This window comes from Balaenoptera musculus, chromosome 4 (genome assembly GCF_009873245.2).
Source record: "Balaenoptera musculus isolate JJ_BM4_2016_0621 chromosome 4, mBalMus1.pri.v3, whole genome shotgun sequence".
Lineage (NCBI taxonomy): Eukaryota > Metazoa > Chordata > Mammalia > Artiodactyla > Balaenopteridae > Balaenoptera > Balaenoptera musculus.
Genome location: NC_045788.1, coordinates 29845352 through 29862969, shown reverse-complemented (window position 1 = coordinate 29862969; position 17618 = coordinate 29845352). Strand labels below are relative to the sequence as shown.

Here is a 17618-nt window from a genome sequence, read left to right as displayed (position 1 = left end):
TTCAAAGCTACTGCAGTACTGCCTCATTTGGGTGATGCTTTCAACCAGAGATGCCAAGAAATACATGTAAAGAGACATTGTGGGCTGGGTTTACAGGAAACATAAGCAGTGTTGCCCGGTGATTATCTTCAAGGCCTCCAGTGTCCCTCTCCCCTCCCTGCCTGGGAAGCCTAACTCAACTCCCCTTCTTTTGTCTTCCATCCTCCAAACCGTTTCTTGCGAAATGAGATGCGGGCTGTGAAAAGCACCTCCAGTCTTTCTCCAGACTGGGGTTGGGGTTCATGCCTGTCTTTTCTCTAGTTCCATGTGTCTTGTCTTTCAAACATGTGCAGAAAGTAACTGACACCCAGAGCCCAGGGTGGCTCATCCTCTTCCGAGAATTAAAAAAAAAAAACAAACCAACAAAAAGGAATTGACTCCCCCCACATGAATAGAGGAGAAACTAGACTAACCCAAAAGAATTTTTGGTTTTTAGGAGGTTTTGCCCTGTTTCTTTGGGCAAGTGACATTTAGTTCATTTGGCCCCATTAGAACAAGCTGTGTGTCAATGTCCCATTTAAGAACAACTGGAAAAACAACACGTTGAAACACGTGTTGGGCACAGAAAGCCTGGAAAAACAACTTTCAAAGTATTTGAGCACTTAAAGTAGCTCGGTGGTTTAAAAAAAATTCTTTAAAATACTGATTGCGAGATTAAAGCTGCTTCCCAGATGTCAGATGCAGCTGATATGGGGAGCGTATCTAACATGCAGCTATCAAGATAGAATGTCAGGCTCTGGACCATTTGTAATAACAATAAAAATAGGGGCTGTGCTCTGTTAACCTCCACACCACCCTTTATTTCATTGCCACTACCCACCTGATTGCCAGCTCCTAGGGCCCACGCTAGATCATCTTCTGTTCCGTCCATCCCGGAGGAAAGGACACTGCAGGCATTCAGGACCATATGCCTATTTAAGTGGCATGAAGTCAACTCTCCATGCCTACCAAATCCCAACATAGGTATATGGGGACAGCATCACTTCATCTGGAGCTTGGCTGTAGAAACAGTACCATGTCCTAACTCTGGAAGGATCCATCTGTGTTGGACTTATTGAAGGACCTTATAATATACACAAAGCTTAGCAGACTGTACATTATGGGCCATTTAAAGGATTTTCAGTGGTAATTTTCACCACACTCCACATTTGCCGAAACTGATTTTGGAACTGAATCCTCATGGAAGATACAGTGCCAGTGTAAATGCATCTTGTCGAACGAACTGAATGAATGGATGAGTGCCTTTTACTTCCTTTGATAATTCTAGAATTCGCCATTCACTAGGAAACTCATCTTTTCTTCACTTCTCCTCATTCCCATCCCATATTTTTGTTTGTGAAAAAGGAAAAAGTGGGAAAAGAGGTACCAAGTACCTATTTTACACTTGATACCTGGAAATAATAAAACGTGGTAAAATAAACTCTTACATTGTTGTTCGGTTTCAACACAGGAAACAACGTGATTTATAAATCTTTCAGTATCATTATTGATCCTGACATGAAAAGCGAAAAAATAGGCTAAGCGTTGATACTACAATTGCAATACAGCCGAAGTTCTTTAATCGGGTGCTTGGCCAAAGGCAAACAAGCAAACAGAAACGCAGTCCTTTTTCTTCTTGCTTTTTTTGGGAATAGGAAAAATGAGGTGAAGCAAGAGCTGGCTCAGTTTGCAGAGCCCAAGTCGGGTTTGCCCCGGTCGGGTGGCGTTGGAGACCTCCGCGGGGATGACGGAGAGCCTCACACAATAGCTCAACCTCCGAAGCGAGGTCAGTGAGTCACACCTTGGGGCTGTGTCCGTGAGTCACCCGCTTCCCAAAGAGGCTTTCTCCAAAAGTGGTGTATTCATAGTGTCCCCTACTTTCCCGCCCCAGGGACAGAACGCTGGTAAATAAACCCCTGCAGGAAGGAACTACGTAGATTACAGCCTCACGTGGGCTCACTCTGCACTTCGGGGCTGACAGCAGCTCTGCCTGACTCAGCTTCTGCCCGGACCGAGCAGGGTCAGGAATGAACTTGCAGAAAAGCTGGTGATACTCTGTGGAAAGGATTCACGTAGATAGATGCCCACAGCTGGCCGCGGCGGAAGTGCCCGCAGACCTTTCACGCTGCTGCGGCTCCTACTGCTGCTAATTTCAACAAGTAGAGACTTCTTGGCACTGCTGGGATGGAAGTCGAGGATTAGAGCCTGGTGGTTAAAAATACAATCCCTGCCATTCATTCGGAATTCCAGAGAACTCTGAAATTTTTTGAATTGGCAAGTGAATGGTAGAGACCGGAAGCGTGCACCAAAATAATACTTCTGGTCTGGTATCATCTTTTATTAGAGGATCCTAAAAAAATCCCCTACTTATATATGAATTATTAGTCCTGTGTCACAGACTGCAGCTATGTTTGATGAGCTGCCGAAGTGAAAATCTGACCGGAACCTTTTAATTCTAAATTACTTGTGGTTTCAAAGAAGGATGAGCTTTCTCAGCCAACACACTTCTGTTGTGTGAACAGTCACCTTTATTGTACGACATGAGAGAGTCAGTTTTTATAGCTTTCGGACTTAATCTATGAATGATATGAATGTTTTGCTAATGGATGTGTCCACTAGGTACATTTGCAGCCTGACTTTTACCTCTTTGTATCTTCTGTTCTTATGAATCGGACTAGCAAGAGGTGGTGATGTTTAGGATCTGGGCAGAACAGAATAAGAATTGTAACCAATTGTAGTGTTATGAAAGCTGCTTTGGGACAAAGAATCATCAATTGGGGTGACAATAGGAAGGATGGCAACTTGGGAGGGAGACTGGTGGCTTTAGAAAGAAAATAAAACATTAGCTATGGATCTGTTCAGCCAGGTGGAGAGCCAGCACTTTATTTCCGATTGTCAATGTATTCAGAAGCCAAATTCCCATTAACCAGCTGGGCTGATAGGGTTAAACAGAGGGGAACAATTTACTGATGGCTACTCATGAGATCCGGTTGCCAGTTTAAACGTGGGCTTTGAGCTACCACTGCCGTGGGGCTCCCACTGTGATCAGCTCCCACTTCTCTCTGGGTTTGGTGACAGCAGAGGAACTAAGAAAGAGTGTGCCTCTGGGCCTGGGAGAATTAGTAAGTGTGTATTCCAGCTGTCTTTGTTCTTGTGGTGAAGACCCACCTCTGGTGTCAGTCGGAAGAGCCAAGTATCACTGGCAAAAAAACAAAGCACAACAAAAGGCGCCACTCAGAGAAACGCAAGGTATGAGTAAGATATGATGTGTCATTTCCTAGGTCTTGAAATTTAAATCAGAACACACTGCCTACATGTTTAATGTGATTGAAACACAGGCAGCATTTATCCCTGAAATACAATAAAAAAGTAAACCAGCTTTTAGTGTCTGTATTTTAATTCTAATTGCGGAAAACTTTCAAAACTTTAATATGAGTCTTGGGCAAGTCTTCTTGCCATCTGGTATAGGATTAAACACTGGCATAGTATTTGTTGTCTGCTGACAGCGGTTCCAGTTTACTTGGCAAGCCCTGCCTGGGAAATTATCAACCTCACGCAAATCTGTTTCAGTTTTCATTTTTAACGCTGATGAGTTTAATTGAACTGGTTCACAACAAGCAAGCTGCAAAGCTATTTCAGTTAGCAGTTTTTAAGCACATAATCTTCAGTGTATATATACTTTTGTTAGAACATTAAGAGGGTGGTGAATTGGCCTAGAAAGTCAAAAAAAATTTTAATGTCTGATTTTTAAAAATAAGATAATTTACTTTGGCCCTCGATTGGTCTTGTGAATATTATGGGGGTTGCAGGAGTATTGTTTTTCAAGTGCCTACAATGTGCAGGACACCTTGCTCTGCCCCTAGGGTCCTATCTATCATCAAAAGAGCTTATGTTCCATTGGAAGAGAAATATTAACACCCCCCCAAACAAGAAAGAATGAAGGGAGAGGTTAAAGAGAAACTGGGATTGGCCAGGGAATGAAGCCAGGCAGCACTGAATGTGAACTGAGTTTTGAGCCAGTCAGCCTTGGTTTTATGACCCCAGGTTGCCTTTAAATTCCCATCTCTTTGGTGTGGTTCTCTTTAACCACCTAGCTGGGCCTGGGTGGTAGAAAAGAAGACACTGCTTCTAAGTCCTGCCCTAATAGCTCTGTTGAGTGTAGGGAGCCCTGAGTAATTTCTGACACTACCTAATGTGAAACTCTAATATATTAAGAGAGGAGGAGGAGTAAAAAGGCCAAACACTTATATTTGGAAATGAAATCTTTGCCCATAGAAATGAGCAAGCAGCTTATTATGTTGCTGCGAACTCTAAATTCTTTCAAAATTAAGCACTTATAATCATTCCTATTTTTATATCTTTGTATGCTTCCAGCAATACAAAATGTATTACATAGGCCTTCTCTATTTCAGAAAGTCTTTGTTGTGTGGCTTCCTTCCATAAAGTTAGTGTAATGGGTCATGAACTGGAGGGTAAATTCGTCCAAAAACACCAGGCCTTTTCCTGGGCTATAAGAAGTCGGTGGATTCTATTTTTACAGATAAGATTTTATCTTTGCCTTTCATGGTTCTGCTGCCAGTCAGGATTTTATATTTACAAAATGTTTTTCATTTTTATGCCTACCAAGTGCACGTGCACAATAGATACACAATCCACACTTGTTGAATAAAAACTTGAACCAAAGGTTGCCAGCCTTGGGCTGGAGGCTGGAGCTGCCTTCTGTGGATTTATTTGCTGAGGAAGTGAGCAGGGGAAGCCCAGTGAACTGTTCTTGAAATTGGCAGGTGACTTTGGCGGTTACAGGTTTCCTAGAGCAGACCTTTTTCACCCTTGCAAGAAGGAACCGGAGCACTTGCTGGCTTTTTTACCCATCTCACGGATATGGGTGCTGAGACTAGGATGGGTTAAATGGCTTGTCCACGTAGGTCACACAGGGTCAGAGCTACATGAAAACTCAGGTATGTGTGACTCCAAGCCTGTGGTCTTTCCAGGGGCCATAGTGCCTCATACTGTCTCCCAGTAGGCTGTCAATGGCCAGGGGGGACTAAGGATCCTAGGGGTGACTTGGATCCCAGCTGTCCTTGGGATGAGTCTGGAGGTGGGTTAAAGAAGGGATTATAGATAGAGAGGGTGGGGAAGGGATGGAGGGCAAGAGGAAAACCTGAGAGACTGGAGGAGAAGCCTGGAGGCCATTGCCCTCATCAAGGTAAAAGGTCATTCAGGGGGCTGGAAGGGTGGAAATAGGAGCTAAATTAACAATCCCCTGGAGGCCGATGGGAGGGTCCAGGCTGATAAGAGAGGGTGGTAATGCTGCCCCCTCCCCACTGATTTCCATGACATTCTAACCCCCAACATAGAATTCTCCTAATACATAAAATGACTTTCTCAACTTGTATCTTTATTGAAGAACACATTAATTCTAGGAGGAAAAATTATTTAACACAGCACAGTTTTCCATAAGATACCATTTCCAGCCAAATATCTTCTCAGGGAAATGCTGAACTTTGCTGCCCCTGGGCAAAATGCAGGTCCTCAGAGCTGAGGCTTTTTGCCGAGCTGGGTACCACAGACCCTGATGTGGTTGGAGGTTTGTCCTTTATGAGACTGTGAAGAAAGGCAGTATGGGAAGTAGTGGTCAAAGGGGCCCCCAAAGGAAGAGGAAAAGACCGCTCCGATTATCTTTCTTTCAGGTACCATTTCCACTGCACACCACCCCAGGCCTCCATGTGAAACCCTTGCAGACATTTTTTAAGTCCAGGAAAATTGTGTGTGTGTGTGTGTGTGTGTGTGTGTGTGTGTCAAGAAGAGTTTTTCTTTCTCTTAGAAACTGGCATTCTTTTTTCTTTATAAAAAGCATGGAGCCATGTAATTGAATCCATTTCCCTTCTTACTTTGGCCACTCAAAAATAGGAGCCAAATCTGTAGTTTATCTCCAGTAACTTTTTAGTACCTATGACCTGCATATCCATGCATCATTTTCCTTTTTGTCTTTTTGCACCTTCACGAGTGTTTCTGTTTTTACTTGTTATGAAAACAATACATTATCACTGTTAAAAACTGGAAAGTACAGAAGAGTTTAGATAAGGGGGAAAAAAAAGCTCCAGTGAGCATATTACTTGCATATATCACCATAAATACTTGGTATTTATTTTCTTTTTTTGTTCCATTTTCATATGAAAACTGTATAGAATGTGTGATCATAGAATACACACTAATAGGCAGATTGAATATACATATGTAAGTATATATAAATATATAAATTTTTAAGAAAAACTAGACTTTTAAAATAGCAGAGACTTTTTCTTTCCTTCCTCCTTCCCTCCCTCCCTCCCTCCCTCCCTTCCTTCCCTCCTTCCCTCTCTCCTTCCTTCCTTTCTTTCTTTTTATCGATTTTTTTTTTCTTTTTTTCCTTAGACATTTTCTTGAAGTGGACTCTTTAAGGGAGTGACATCAGGGAGGGGTGGGAGTAGTAGGGAAGTGGGGATTAATCTAGCTAAACTGTGGGTCCTGGCAAACAGTAAGGCTGCACTGAGAAATACAAGAAAGGAAGTGACTCAGTAGCTCTGAGAGAAGGAGCAGAGATGAGACAGCAGTATGAAACAGCATGTGGTTTATCCTACGTTTGGGAATGGGGTGAGGGGAGCTAAGTGATTTGAACAATAAGAGAATTTAGTTTTCAAATCAAATCATGAGCAGTGGATTAAGTTCTTGTGAGCAGTGCCCTTGCTGTTGGCATTCAGACCAGGAGCCGCCCTGGACATCACATAAACTGAGCTTTAGAGCAAAGCTGCCGTGGGGTCGACGGATGTGCAGAGGCTGGGAGCTGGAGTGGCTTTCTTCTCAGGGTTGTTTCAGAGCAATGAGAACTGCTCACGTATGAAAGGCTCCCTCTTGTACTCAAGTCCTTGGGGAATACAGTGAGTGACACTTTTAATTAACAAATCCACTGGGAACAAAACTTCTTTAAAAGCGTTGGCTGGGTGTGGAGTTTGAAGGGTGGGCTGCGGAGACTCCCACGGTCCTGGGGGAGTTCTGGGGCTTGAAGCCGCGGCTGAGTTGTGCATCTTTGGGGTCGGATCTATCGGGATGAGGGCCAGAGGGTCCCCCCAGAAAGCCCTCACCTCTGTCCCAGGGGATGGAGGCTGGCCAGCTGTGGTGGCAGTCCTCAGGCAAGCTGGGGTCCTCTACCACTTTGGGTGCGGGCCTTTCTGCTCTCCCCAGACTTGGGAATCCCAGCCCACTTGTTCAGGATGGGAGGGGAGAGTGGGGGACTGGCATTTGGGAATGCATCATTCCGGTTCCTGTATAGTTCCGACCACTGACAGATAGCTGAGTGTCTGTACACAGCAGCGTCCTTAAATGTCTTCCACCGCACGGTGTATGTCACTGCGTCTCACCGGGGCTGCGTTCATGCTGCTTCTACCACAGTATCAATATCCATGGTGCCAGAGGTTCTAAGAAAGGCTCACGAAAGAGAGAAGGATACTTCCCCTTCTGGTACCACAGTGGAAAGTATTTCTGTAGGACATGCCGACCTTGGGAAAACATGTTTTAGTAGTAAGTGTGCTGAAGGAATAGCTAGTCAAAGCGTTTCTTAACTCTAATTACTTTGCTAAAGGGAGCTTACTTAATTTTCACACCCTCATCCATTGTTTCCTCACTTGGAAGGCCTGTGACAGACCCCCTGAGGCTGGCTATGAGTCTTCACAAGACCAAAAGTTGACAAAGGATTTTATGCAAGCTTTGAATAGAATTACAGTTATTAAACTTGAAGGTGTAACCAAGACAGTTGTTTCTTCCTTTAGGCTTAGGTAATTGACTTTCATCTCTGTAGTTCGGCCCCCTACCCACCACCCCCCCGCCCCCTGCCCCGTTTGTGTTTTTCTTAACAAAATAGTCTTGGTTTTTAATTTTTATTCCTCCCAGTTTATTTTTGATTATTTTTTAAAGACCACTGATGGCTCCTATAGTATGAAACTCAACAGTTAAACTTAATTTTGCCTCCTTTATGGAGGCTGACTTTTTTTTTTTTTTTTTTAATCATACTCATTTTAAAGGCCTTCTTGGGAAAACATCCAAGTTTTCACTCAAGGCAATGAATGAACTCCCCATGGCAATGACTTCCAGTCTGGGATGAAGAAATCTGAAGAATTTTAGCAGTGGCAGTATTCAGATGTGAGGAAACAGAAGCAAAATAAAAGATAAATACAACTCCAGTGCAGGAGATTGCACTGATTTAGGATTTAGCCTAATGATACTAATAGTGGTTTCCTACGCTAAGGATTCAAAGGAAGCCATTGTTATTTCAAAAGTAAGGTGTGTTTGAAAGGAGCAATCTCTCTCCTTTTCACGTGGATCCAGAAAGGTCTATAGTGTGTGGGGTTGACATTGCCCTTTGGTTTGGGAGAGACAACCTAGTTACAAGGCTTGGAACAAAGGACTGACATTCAGCTTCTGCTATCAAAGTTCGTTGTCTTTGATAAATACAGAAAGATCTCTGATACAGTTCATAAAACAAGAATTGTGGCACCAAATGAATATGCTTATCTTTAAAAGGAAAATGTAATAAACTCTCAGAAAAGAGTTTATGGAGTGGCACAGGGTCTTTAAGGCACCAGAAGTGACTTAAGATGTGGTCTGGAGGGAGGTAGACAAAGCTAGATGTCCCATCCATCTTTTTTTTTTTTTCTTTCTTTTTGGTTGCGCCGCGAGGCATGTGGGATCTTAGTCCCCTGACCAGGGATCGAACCCGTGCCCCCTGCGGTGGAAGCGCAGAGTTGTAACCGCTGGACCACCAGGGAAGTCCCCCATCCATCTTTCTAAGGACATATTGGAAACTCTGAGTAGAAGCTGATGTCATGCTAGTTTCTCTGAGATTAAGTTGTAATAACAAACCCTGGAAGTTGTATATGACCAAAAGTCTAATCACGTCTCCTCCCTCAGAAACCCTTATGCCTCAGCATCTGGGTTTCTCCATAATCTGGCACTTCCTACACTTATTTCCTGCTACCCTGTTCTCCAGCTATGCAGTTGTCACCTTGCATGGTGGAACATAAACTTCTTGAGGGTTTATGTATTACCTATGTGGACCTCACAGTGTCTTACCCTTTGTAAGAGCTCAGTAATGTGATGTTTATGAGTTTGGTTTCAAGGGCCCTGTCTTTGGCTGAGGACAGGTGGAAGCATCCTCATTATGTCAGTTATATGAGCTGGGAGAGTGTGAGAGGGCTGGCGGGCAGGAGCGCAGGATCCGGCTTTGGGAGAGGAGTTTGCACTGTGGTATCCCAGTGCTTGGATGGCAGTGAGCACAGGGGGTTGGAGAACGTAGGCTCCTTGGACCGTGGGGAGGAACGCTGGGGCTTGTCCATCCCTGGTAAGGCAGAAAATCCTTAAGAGGGTGTTTGCACATAGGGGCAGCTGGTCAGCTAAGTCATGGACTTATGTTCAGAGAGTCCCCTGCGAAATCCCCAACGTGGCCCAACTTGGATGGAGGGTAAGTGGGCAAGCCTGACCTTGGCTGAAAACAATGTGTCAACCTCTTATAAGCAGATCCTAAGGGAAGAAGAGCCAGCATCATTTAACTGTTGTGTTGTTACTGGTGATGATGATATTGATAATGCTAACAATGAAAGAGATAATTGTTTTCCTTCTTTTAGTCACATAGAAAAAATCACCACATGGCAAGACCCTAGGAAGGCGATGAATCAGCCCCTGAATCATATGAACCTCCACCCAGCTGCCACTTCCACACCAGCGCCCCAGAGGTCCATGGCCGTGTCTCAGCCGAATCTCGGTAAGCTTTGACCGGAGCTGGATAAACAAGTATTCAACCGAGGGCCTCTGGAGTTCAGAAGCAGCTCTGGTTGCCTCAGTGCCTACTCACGCACCCAGATAGTATCTTCTCCTCCCTCTCGGCTGCATTACCCTTTCACTGCCCTTGCCTTCTTTTGTTCGCCTCTTGGCTAAACAGTTCATGACACTGCTACCAGGGTTTACACTAGAGCTCCAGCATCCCCTCCAGTTGCATTTATTGAAGTTCTTTGAAAACTCACTTAGGCCTCCTGTCTTCATCCAGACCAAGGCAAGAAGAGCACTTAGACCCTTTCTGTGAATTTGGTCCCTGAAGACTGCCGAAGTGTACAATTCTGGCCTCAAATCTCTTTGCTCTGCCCCGCCCCCCCAACAATGTGTGGTTAACACCAGACTAAGTGTTTTCTTGCCTTATCTCATTCCGTCCTCACAACAACCCTACAAGAAGTGACAGTATTCCCATTTTATAGATGCAGAAACTTTCCCAAGTCCCAGCTGTGGGCTAGTAGAGCCGGAGTCGGAACTGAGGTTGGGGAATGCATTCAACCCTTACATAATCTGCGGGTGGGTTCTCCCCACACCTGCCCTAGGATAGGACGGCTCACATTTCACTTCATTTTGAATAAGTGTGATTTTAAACTTGAGATTAGTTTCTGCTAATTGCCTTTACTTCAAAAGAAATACAATTCTGCCCACTGGAGGGAGTCAGATGTGAATGAATGCACTCCTGCAGCAGAACCAATCAGCTTTTGTTGTTAGTCATTCTCTCCCACCTCCAAAGGCTAAAAATAAGAGGGCCAATTTTGAAGTTTTTAAAAAAATAGTGCCATTTTCAGGTAATGTTTCCATTTAAGATCAGATATCCAGATACTGCTTTATACACAGAACAGAATTTTAAAGAATGAAAAGAATCTCCTGTTGGATTTTCAGGAATGAACAGGATAAAAATGGAAGCAGTTTCCTGGGCACCCTTCCTTTATAACTGTGGCTTAGCCATGGTGAGTATGGACTCAAGGAGACCTGAGTCAGTATATTCAAGTAAATATATTGTCCCTTCTTCCAGGAAGTCTGGATCTACCATTTTAAAGCTTGCAGATGTAAAATATATACAAAAAGCAAACGACTCAGAACAACCTCTGTTGTGTTTCGTATCTAAAGGGTAGATCAAGGAAAATGGTGCCAGTGCTTCTACGAGCAGTGGTAAACCAAAGCTTTCCGTGAGTCACTTGTCCCCAGTATATAAGAGCTCAAGTAGAAAGCAGATGTGAGTGTAGCAAAGAAACCACAAATTAGGTAGCATTAGACGAGTTTCAGGGTTTCTTTAGCCATTTAATTTTTATTAAAAGTTCTAAAAGCTGATTATTAAATTATTAATGTTAACTTTATAATCGATTATAATTGGAAAAGATCTTTCATGGACCTGGTTAAAAAAATTCAAACACTTTTTTCAAAGGGGTGTTCAAAAAGTAAGTCTTCCTCTGATACCCATGCCTCAGTCCCTTGTATGTTGCCTGGAGTCAATCAGTGTTTCCAGTTATGTGTATGTTTCTTCACATAAATGCTAGCACATTATACCCACTGTTCTGCACCTTGCCTTTTTTTTTTTTGTGCTCATAATATCTTTATTTATTTATTTATTAACATCTTTATTGGAGTATAATTGCTTTACAATAGTGTGTTAGTTTCTGCTGTATAACAAAGTGAATCAGCTATATGTATACATATATCCCCATATCCCCTCCCTCTTGCGTCTCCCTCCCATCCTGCACCTTGCTTTTTTCTACTTCTATATCCGTATACACAAAGCTGCCTCATTTTTTTTTTAAATTGCCCAGTAGTCCAACATGTTGATATGCTATAATTATTTAACTAGCCTCCATCTGATGGGTATTTGGGTTTAGTGTGTTGTTAGTGCACCCAGTATTGGAGTGAAGATCCTTGTTTGTGCTCTTTCATGTACTTTCCTTAATTTTACAAAATTGCTCAACGAGTAGGAAGTGGACTAAATTAGAAGGACCTTGAATGCTAAAAACTTAATACTGAAGGCACATGTGAGTCTGCCCTTCCCCCATCCCCCCACGCACTAAAAGCCCAATTGCTGGTAAAGTTTATCTAAAGAAATTGTAATCTGAATGTCTGAAACAAGTTTACCTGTGGCTGAATAAAATACCTTTTTCCAGATTTCTAATAAATCGGGGCAGTAAATTTCTCAAGACACGTTCTGGGGTTTTTCCAATAATATTTGAATATTTGCCCATTACAAAATGCGTTGCCAGCCTCTCAAGAATCACAGATGTGTCCCAAGTTTGGAAATATAACAGGGAATGCAGAGTAAGCTTCAAAGACTGGGGGTAATTTAGAGAGTCACAATATGGTCCTAATAATAAATGATTTACTCAGAGTATTTTGTTTTAAGCTATAGCTCTGCCTGTAGTTTATACCCTTTATTATCAACCTTTAAAAATAGAAAGAGCAGATCTTTCTACTATTTTTTTTTTTGAGGTTTAGTATGTGGTATTTTATTTTCATTATTTTAGAAATAATAGGTGTACCTCTGTGTTTACATATATTATACCTACGTCATACATTAGCATATATATGTAAACATATATATAAAGTCAATATTTGGAATATGGTTCAAAACTTCTATGTCGGTTTTACATCTACTGCATTTTTTTTCTTTTTACCTTTTAACCAGAGAAGATCCTCCTCCTCCTCCTACTTCTTCTTAAATCTAGAATTTTGGTCTTTTCAATGGCATACATCTGACAAATAAGTGAACTTAAGTGATGTGTCCCCTTCACTGATAGGTATTTATGTACAAGTGAAAATGATGTCAAAATGCAATGAACATTACTGTCAGGTGATAGAATTAGTAATAAGCTAATTTTATGTATTTCTGGAACTATGATATAATCAGTGACATAGCAAAACACATTCAGCAATAAATCTCTTTATATTGTGATTCCGTGTTTTTCTGTGTGTTAGTGATGGACTTGGGAGTCAGACTGTCAGACTTTGAATCTCAGCTCTACCTATTGGTGACTCTGTTAAGTCACTTAATTGTGCCTCAGTTTCTCCATATGTAAAATGAGGATTATATTTATAGTGTGAGGAGGTTGTATGAGATTATAAGTAAAGTGCATAGATCCATGCCTGGCACGTAATGAAATGTTATATCATCATTGTTCTTTGTGGAAAGAAAAGTTTTATGTTTTATTTAACTATAGAATGTTAGATTTGACGACAATTTCATTGTTCATCTTAAAAGCTCTCAAAAAAAATATTTATTTTAGGCTGGTTAGTGTGCAAAACGCTTTAAATTAGGAGCTCTGTATTTTTTACTTTCAGTGAGGATAGCGCCCCCTGGTGGAATTGTTTCAGTCCTCCCCCCCATCCCCCCAAAGAAACTTCTTGTCAGTGGATATCTTATTTTTTCAGTAGATCTATTCCTGAAATGTGGGTTGCAAGGCAACCCATATTTTAATTGGGAGAGAAGAGATCCATCACTCAAAGTCATCCTGGAGTGAGTGACTTTGTGAAAGTCATTTTGTGAGTGACTTTGTGAGCATACTTTTGTCAGGCTGCCTCAGAATCCAGTGAAAAGGCATCTCTCTCTTGGCAGGATGGCAGATTGGTTGTGTATCTAAGCTCACTCTCTTTTCAAATGCTGAAGTAAAACGAAACAGACTCTCAAGGGGTTATTTCAAATAGCCCTCTCCAGCTTGGTCTAATTTTTAACTGAAATGTTTGTTTTTGTATTTACCAAATCACGTTGTCTGTCAGGTTTTATCCAATTTGATTCTGTTTGAGCAGAGTGGTCCCCTTTGCGTCTGAGTCCCCAGAGATACCCAGTGAATGGAAGAAGAAAGGAAGGTTTTGGAGAACTTTAGATAGTGAAGAGGAGAGATTACCACTGGGTGGAGGCCATATCACTTGGGGGCTGACAACTTGTTTGAAATCCTCACTTTTCTGTAACACAGTGAAGGGGGAAAACTACTGTATGTGTGAAAGTTGATTTTTTTCATGACACAAACCAGGTAGGATCTCATATCTTTTAAGTGGGTTGTTGGTATGATTAATTACTTTTTTTTTTTTCTAAATATTTATTTATGTATTTGGTTGTGCCAGGTCTTACTTGTGCCAGGCAGGCTCCTTAGTTGTGGCATGTGAACTCTTAGTTGCGGCACGCATGTGGGATCTAGCTCCCCGACCAGGGATCGAACCCGGGCCCCCTGCATTGGGAGCGCAGAGTCTTATCCACTGCGCCACCAGGGAATTCCCCTGATTAATTACTTTTAATTAACCACTAAATTTTATTGAAGGAGGGGAAAAAAATGAAACAAACAGAAAAAAAAAAAAGGACTCTACACAGGCCATATTATAATATATAAAACAATGGGCTTGGGGCAACTGGAACCTGCTAAGGAAATCAGTTAGGTTGTTAGGGTGGTAATGGGGGTGGTGTGGAGGGCAGGGACCTCTTTGTATAGTGGTTAATGGGAAGACTTGGAGTCAGAACTGAGTTTCTCTTGGGTTAGACATTTACTAGTACCTGGGTCTCATTTTCCTTATCTGTAATATGGTGATAATGATAGTCTCTTCCCCATAAAAGTTTTGGGTATTTAGGTATTCCATGCCTTGGTACCTGGCATAGAGAAAGCTCCCCAAGAAATATATTGTTATAACTATGATTATGGGCTGGTAGCCTGGCTTCTCCTCACTTTTCTGGCCTGTGTGTAGCCAGAGGAAAAGCCTGTGGTGTGTGCGATAGAAAGCCATCCTCTTCCTTATCCCTCAGGAAAACCCAACCTCAGTTGCTGCAGCTTTGATCTTTTGGACACTTTTGCTTACACGTTGCGAAAATAATCTTGAACCCCAGGCAGCGACTGTGAGAAGCTGAAGAGGCCCACGCTCGAGCCCGGGCTCGTTCATGAGCAGAGAGAGTTTGTGAAGAACCGGTTCACTTCGAGCTCCACATGGAGAACCTTCTCCCTCTGCAAGTGCGATGGTGTCAAGGTCTTCCTGTTTCTCAGCACACATGGACTGAAGTCGTACAGTGACTTAAAATCTCCCCATATTTTAAAATGTCTTTGCAGAGAGAAAGTGACAGGCAGTTTTGCCTTTCTGGTGATAATCCTAGTGATCGTCAACCATGGTGTGCTGGCCTCCTGTCACACATTAATGGACCTCCTTGTTGGAATGAGGCCCTGACCTGGGCTGCCAGTATCCTCCCAGACAGGACAGGAAAAATAAAGACTGTATAACAACTTCACCAGACTGCCAGCCCCAGCCAGTTCAGAAACCGCTGGTAAAGGGCAGCCAGGGTGTATTTTTAATGCTATAGGAATTTTTTAAATATCACACACTCACACACACACGCTCCCCCTTTGAAGATGTGCCATCCACCAGGCCAGAGTCTGTCCTCCAGGTCTATCTTGATCTGTATTTCAAATTATAAACACATGTGTGGTTTTCTTGCTTACTTGCTTGCTTGCTTTTTTTTTGCAGGGTATGCTTTTCAAGACAAGATGGAAAATCTAGTCTCTGCTCAGTTTGCAAAGTTGGCTCCTTTGTCCCTCTAGGAAGTGTACAAAGGCACTTGAAGACATTTTATCAAAAGCAAATAAAATAGCTAAGGGACACCGCAGCCTAGTGTTGCTGAAAGCATGTAAAGAGGTATCCTGAAAGTTTGCTGAAAGTTAGATTTGTACGTAGGCTATCTTATTTTTGTCTTTTTCCAGTAGTTTTCTTCTAATCAAATTTATGTAGTGAGTTTATGGCAGACACATCTGGCTACTGTGATTTTTCCAGCTCTGATGTTCTCACTACGTTTTGAACTTTGCGGTTTCCGCAGCATGAATTAGCCTAATGCACACAAGCACATACACACACAAACCCAAAGACAAACTGAAAAACCTCCACGCTTATGGGGGAGGGTGGCGGTGATGGGGCGCTGGTGAGAGTGCTGTGGTGGGAAGTGGGTCTTTACGGAAGGGAAGGAAGACTGGTGAGCACAGGGAGAGGGGAAGGGGTTCTGGTTACAATATTTTTTTGTTTTTTCTTGATGAAAAAAAGAGCAGTTTTCTAAATGCCGTAGAAAATCAATATTATTTTCTTAGAGAGATTTGGAGGAATCCATCAATTGTCAGAATTTAGTCTGTCGGCATTATTGAAGACCACTCTTCGGCGTTTCCTAAAGGAGATTCATTACAGTTCCTTCCTTTTAAGGCTTTTAAAGATTATGTGAAATGGGGGCCAAACACAAATAATTAAGTCAACTGATTCAATTCTTGTGCAATAAAGTGGGACGTAATAGTCGATAAAGAAGTGAACCTTGTGTTTTCTTGAATCCCTCATCTATATCAGTATTCGTTCATCTGCATATGCATTAAGATTACGTGATGAAGACTTACAGATTTTATTACACAAAATTTAGAAATTTAGGTAGCAAATCTCCTCTTTGATAAGAAGTCTTAAGAGCCATGAAAAATGTTTGATGCCAAAATTTTCCTAAGAAAATATCCCCCAAGATAAAATTTCCAAGTAGTTGCTAGATGAACACTTTGGAAAACTGTACACAAAGATGCTCCCCCCCATTAAATGCCTGCAATATGAAAATAAATATATTTGTAACTATTAATAGTTATAGGACTATATGGCACGTGGAAAACTTTATTATATCAGTCTGATTTGATAAAGCAGGCAAAATTGTTTATACTATGATTATAATTTTGTTTTTTTAAAAAAGACTTTGTTTAGATTTTCTTTTCCCACAAGGCGACGCTCTCCACCTGTGTATTTCTAGCCCATGGCCAAGTGCATTATGCGTCACAGGTGCACCACTTAGTAGCATGAATGTGTTGAGTAAATCAATCATGTATTTTTAGATGTTCATAGCGATTATAGTAAGGCTTTTGAATTGGGGGTGCTCCCCTTAATTTTCTCTGTAATATGGTGGTATTTTTAGAATAGCCAAAAGAAAAAAAAAAAAAAGGAGAACCATTTGGTTGGTGCCTTGAGCTTTTTATGGTGGGAGAAGAGGATGGGGTGTAGGGAAGAAGGTTCCGGGCCCCGTGTGCAATAGAGACAGAACCATGAATCGTCAGGCTTCTGTGTCTACCTGTGGCAAACAAGTCACTCCCTGGTCTCTAAGATCCGTGTTTCTTCAAGTGGAGGCCCACGTCTAGCACGGGTCGGATTCCTTGGGCCATCTGTTACACATACATCTTCAGAGTCCAGTAGGAGCCTGATTGCTCCCCAAAGAACAGTCATGGGCAGCTGCTGGGAGAAATACTGCCTGGACCCCACCCCTGCGAAGTCCTGTCTCAGACCATGTAGGGTGGAGTCTAGGAATGGGCGCTGTTTTCAAGTGCTCAGATACCTCTGGTCACCAGCCAAGTGCAGGAACAGCCACGGAACTCTGTGCCTTAGCACAGAGATTGGAAACTGCCGTCAGAACAACTGGCAAAAACGCATTCAGAGATCCAGTCTTTAACTTGAGTTACCTGAAAAGAACGCCGAGTGTGCTCACCGACTTCTTTTTTTTTAATTGAGGTGTAGTTGATGTATAATATTGTCTAAGTTTCAGGTGTACAACATAGTTATTCACAATTTTTAAAGATTATACTCCATTTATAGTTATTTTAAAATATTGGCTCTCTTCCCTCTGTTGTACAATACGTCTTTGTTGCTTATATATTGTATACATAGTCGTTTGTACCTTTTAATCCCCTACCCCTATCTTGCCCCCACCTGCTTCCCTCTCCCCACTGTTTGTTCTCTGTATC

At 42.2% G+C, this 17618-nt stretch overlaps 1 protein-coding gene across 1 annotated transcript in view; it reads left to right on the top strand.

Annotated features, from left to right (window-relative positions):
• WWTR1 (WW domain containing transcription regulator 1) overlaps window positions 1–17618 on the top strand; it is a 129796-nt gene that overhangs the window by 69306 nt on the left and 42872 nt on the right. The window contains exon 3 of the mRNA XM_036850205.1: window positions 9675–9811. Within this exon, the coding sequence (XP_036706100.1) occupies window positions 9675–9811 (137 nt within the window). The remainder of the gene's footprint in view (window positions 1–9674; window positions 9812–17618) is intronic.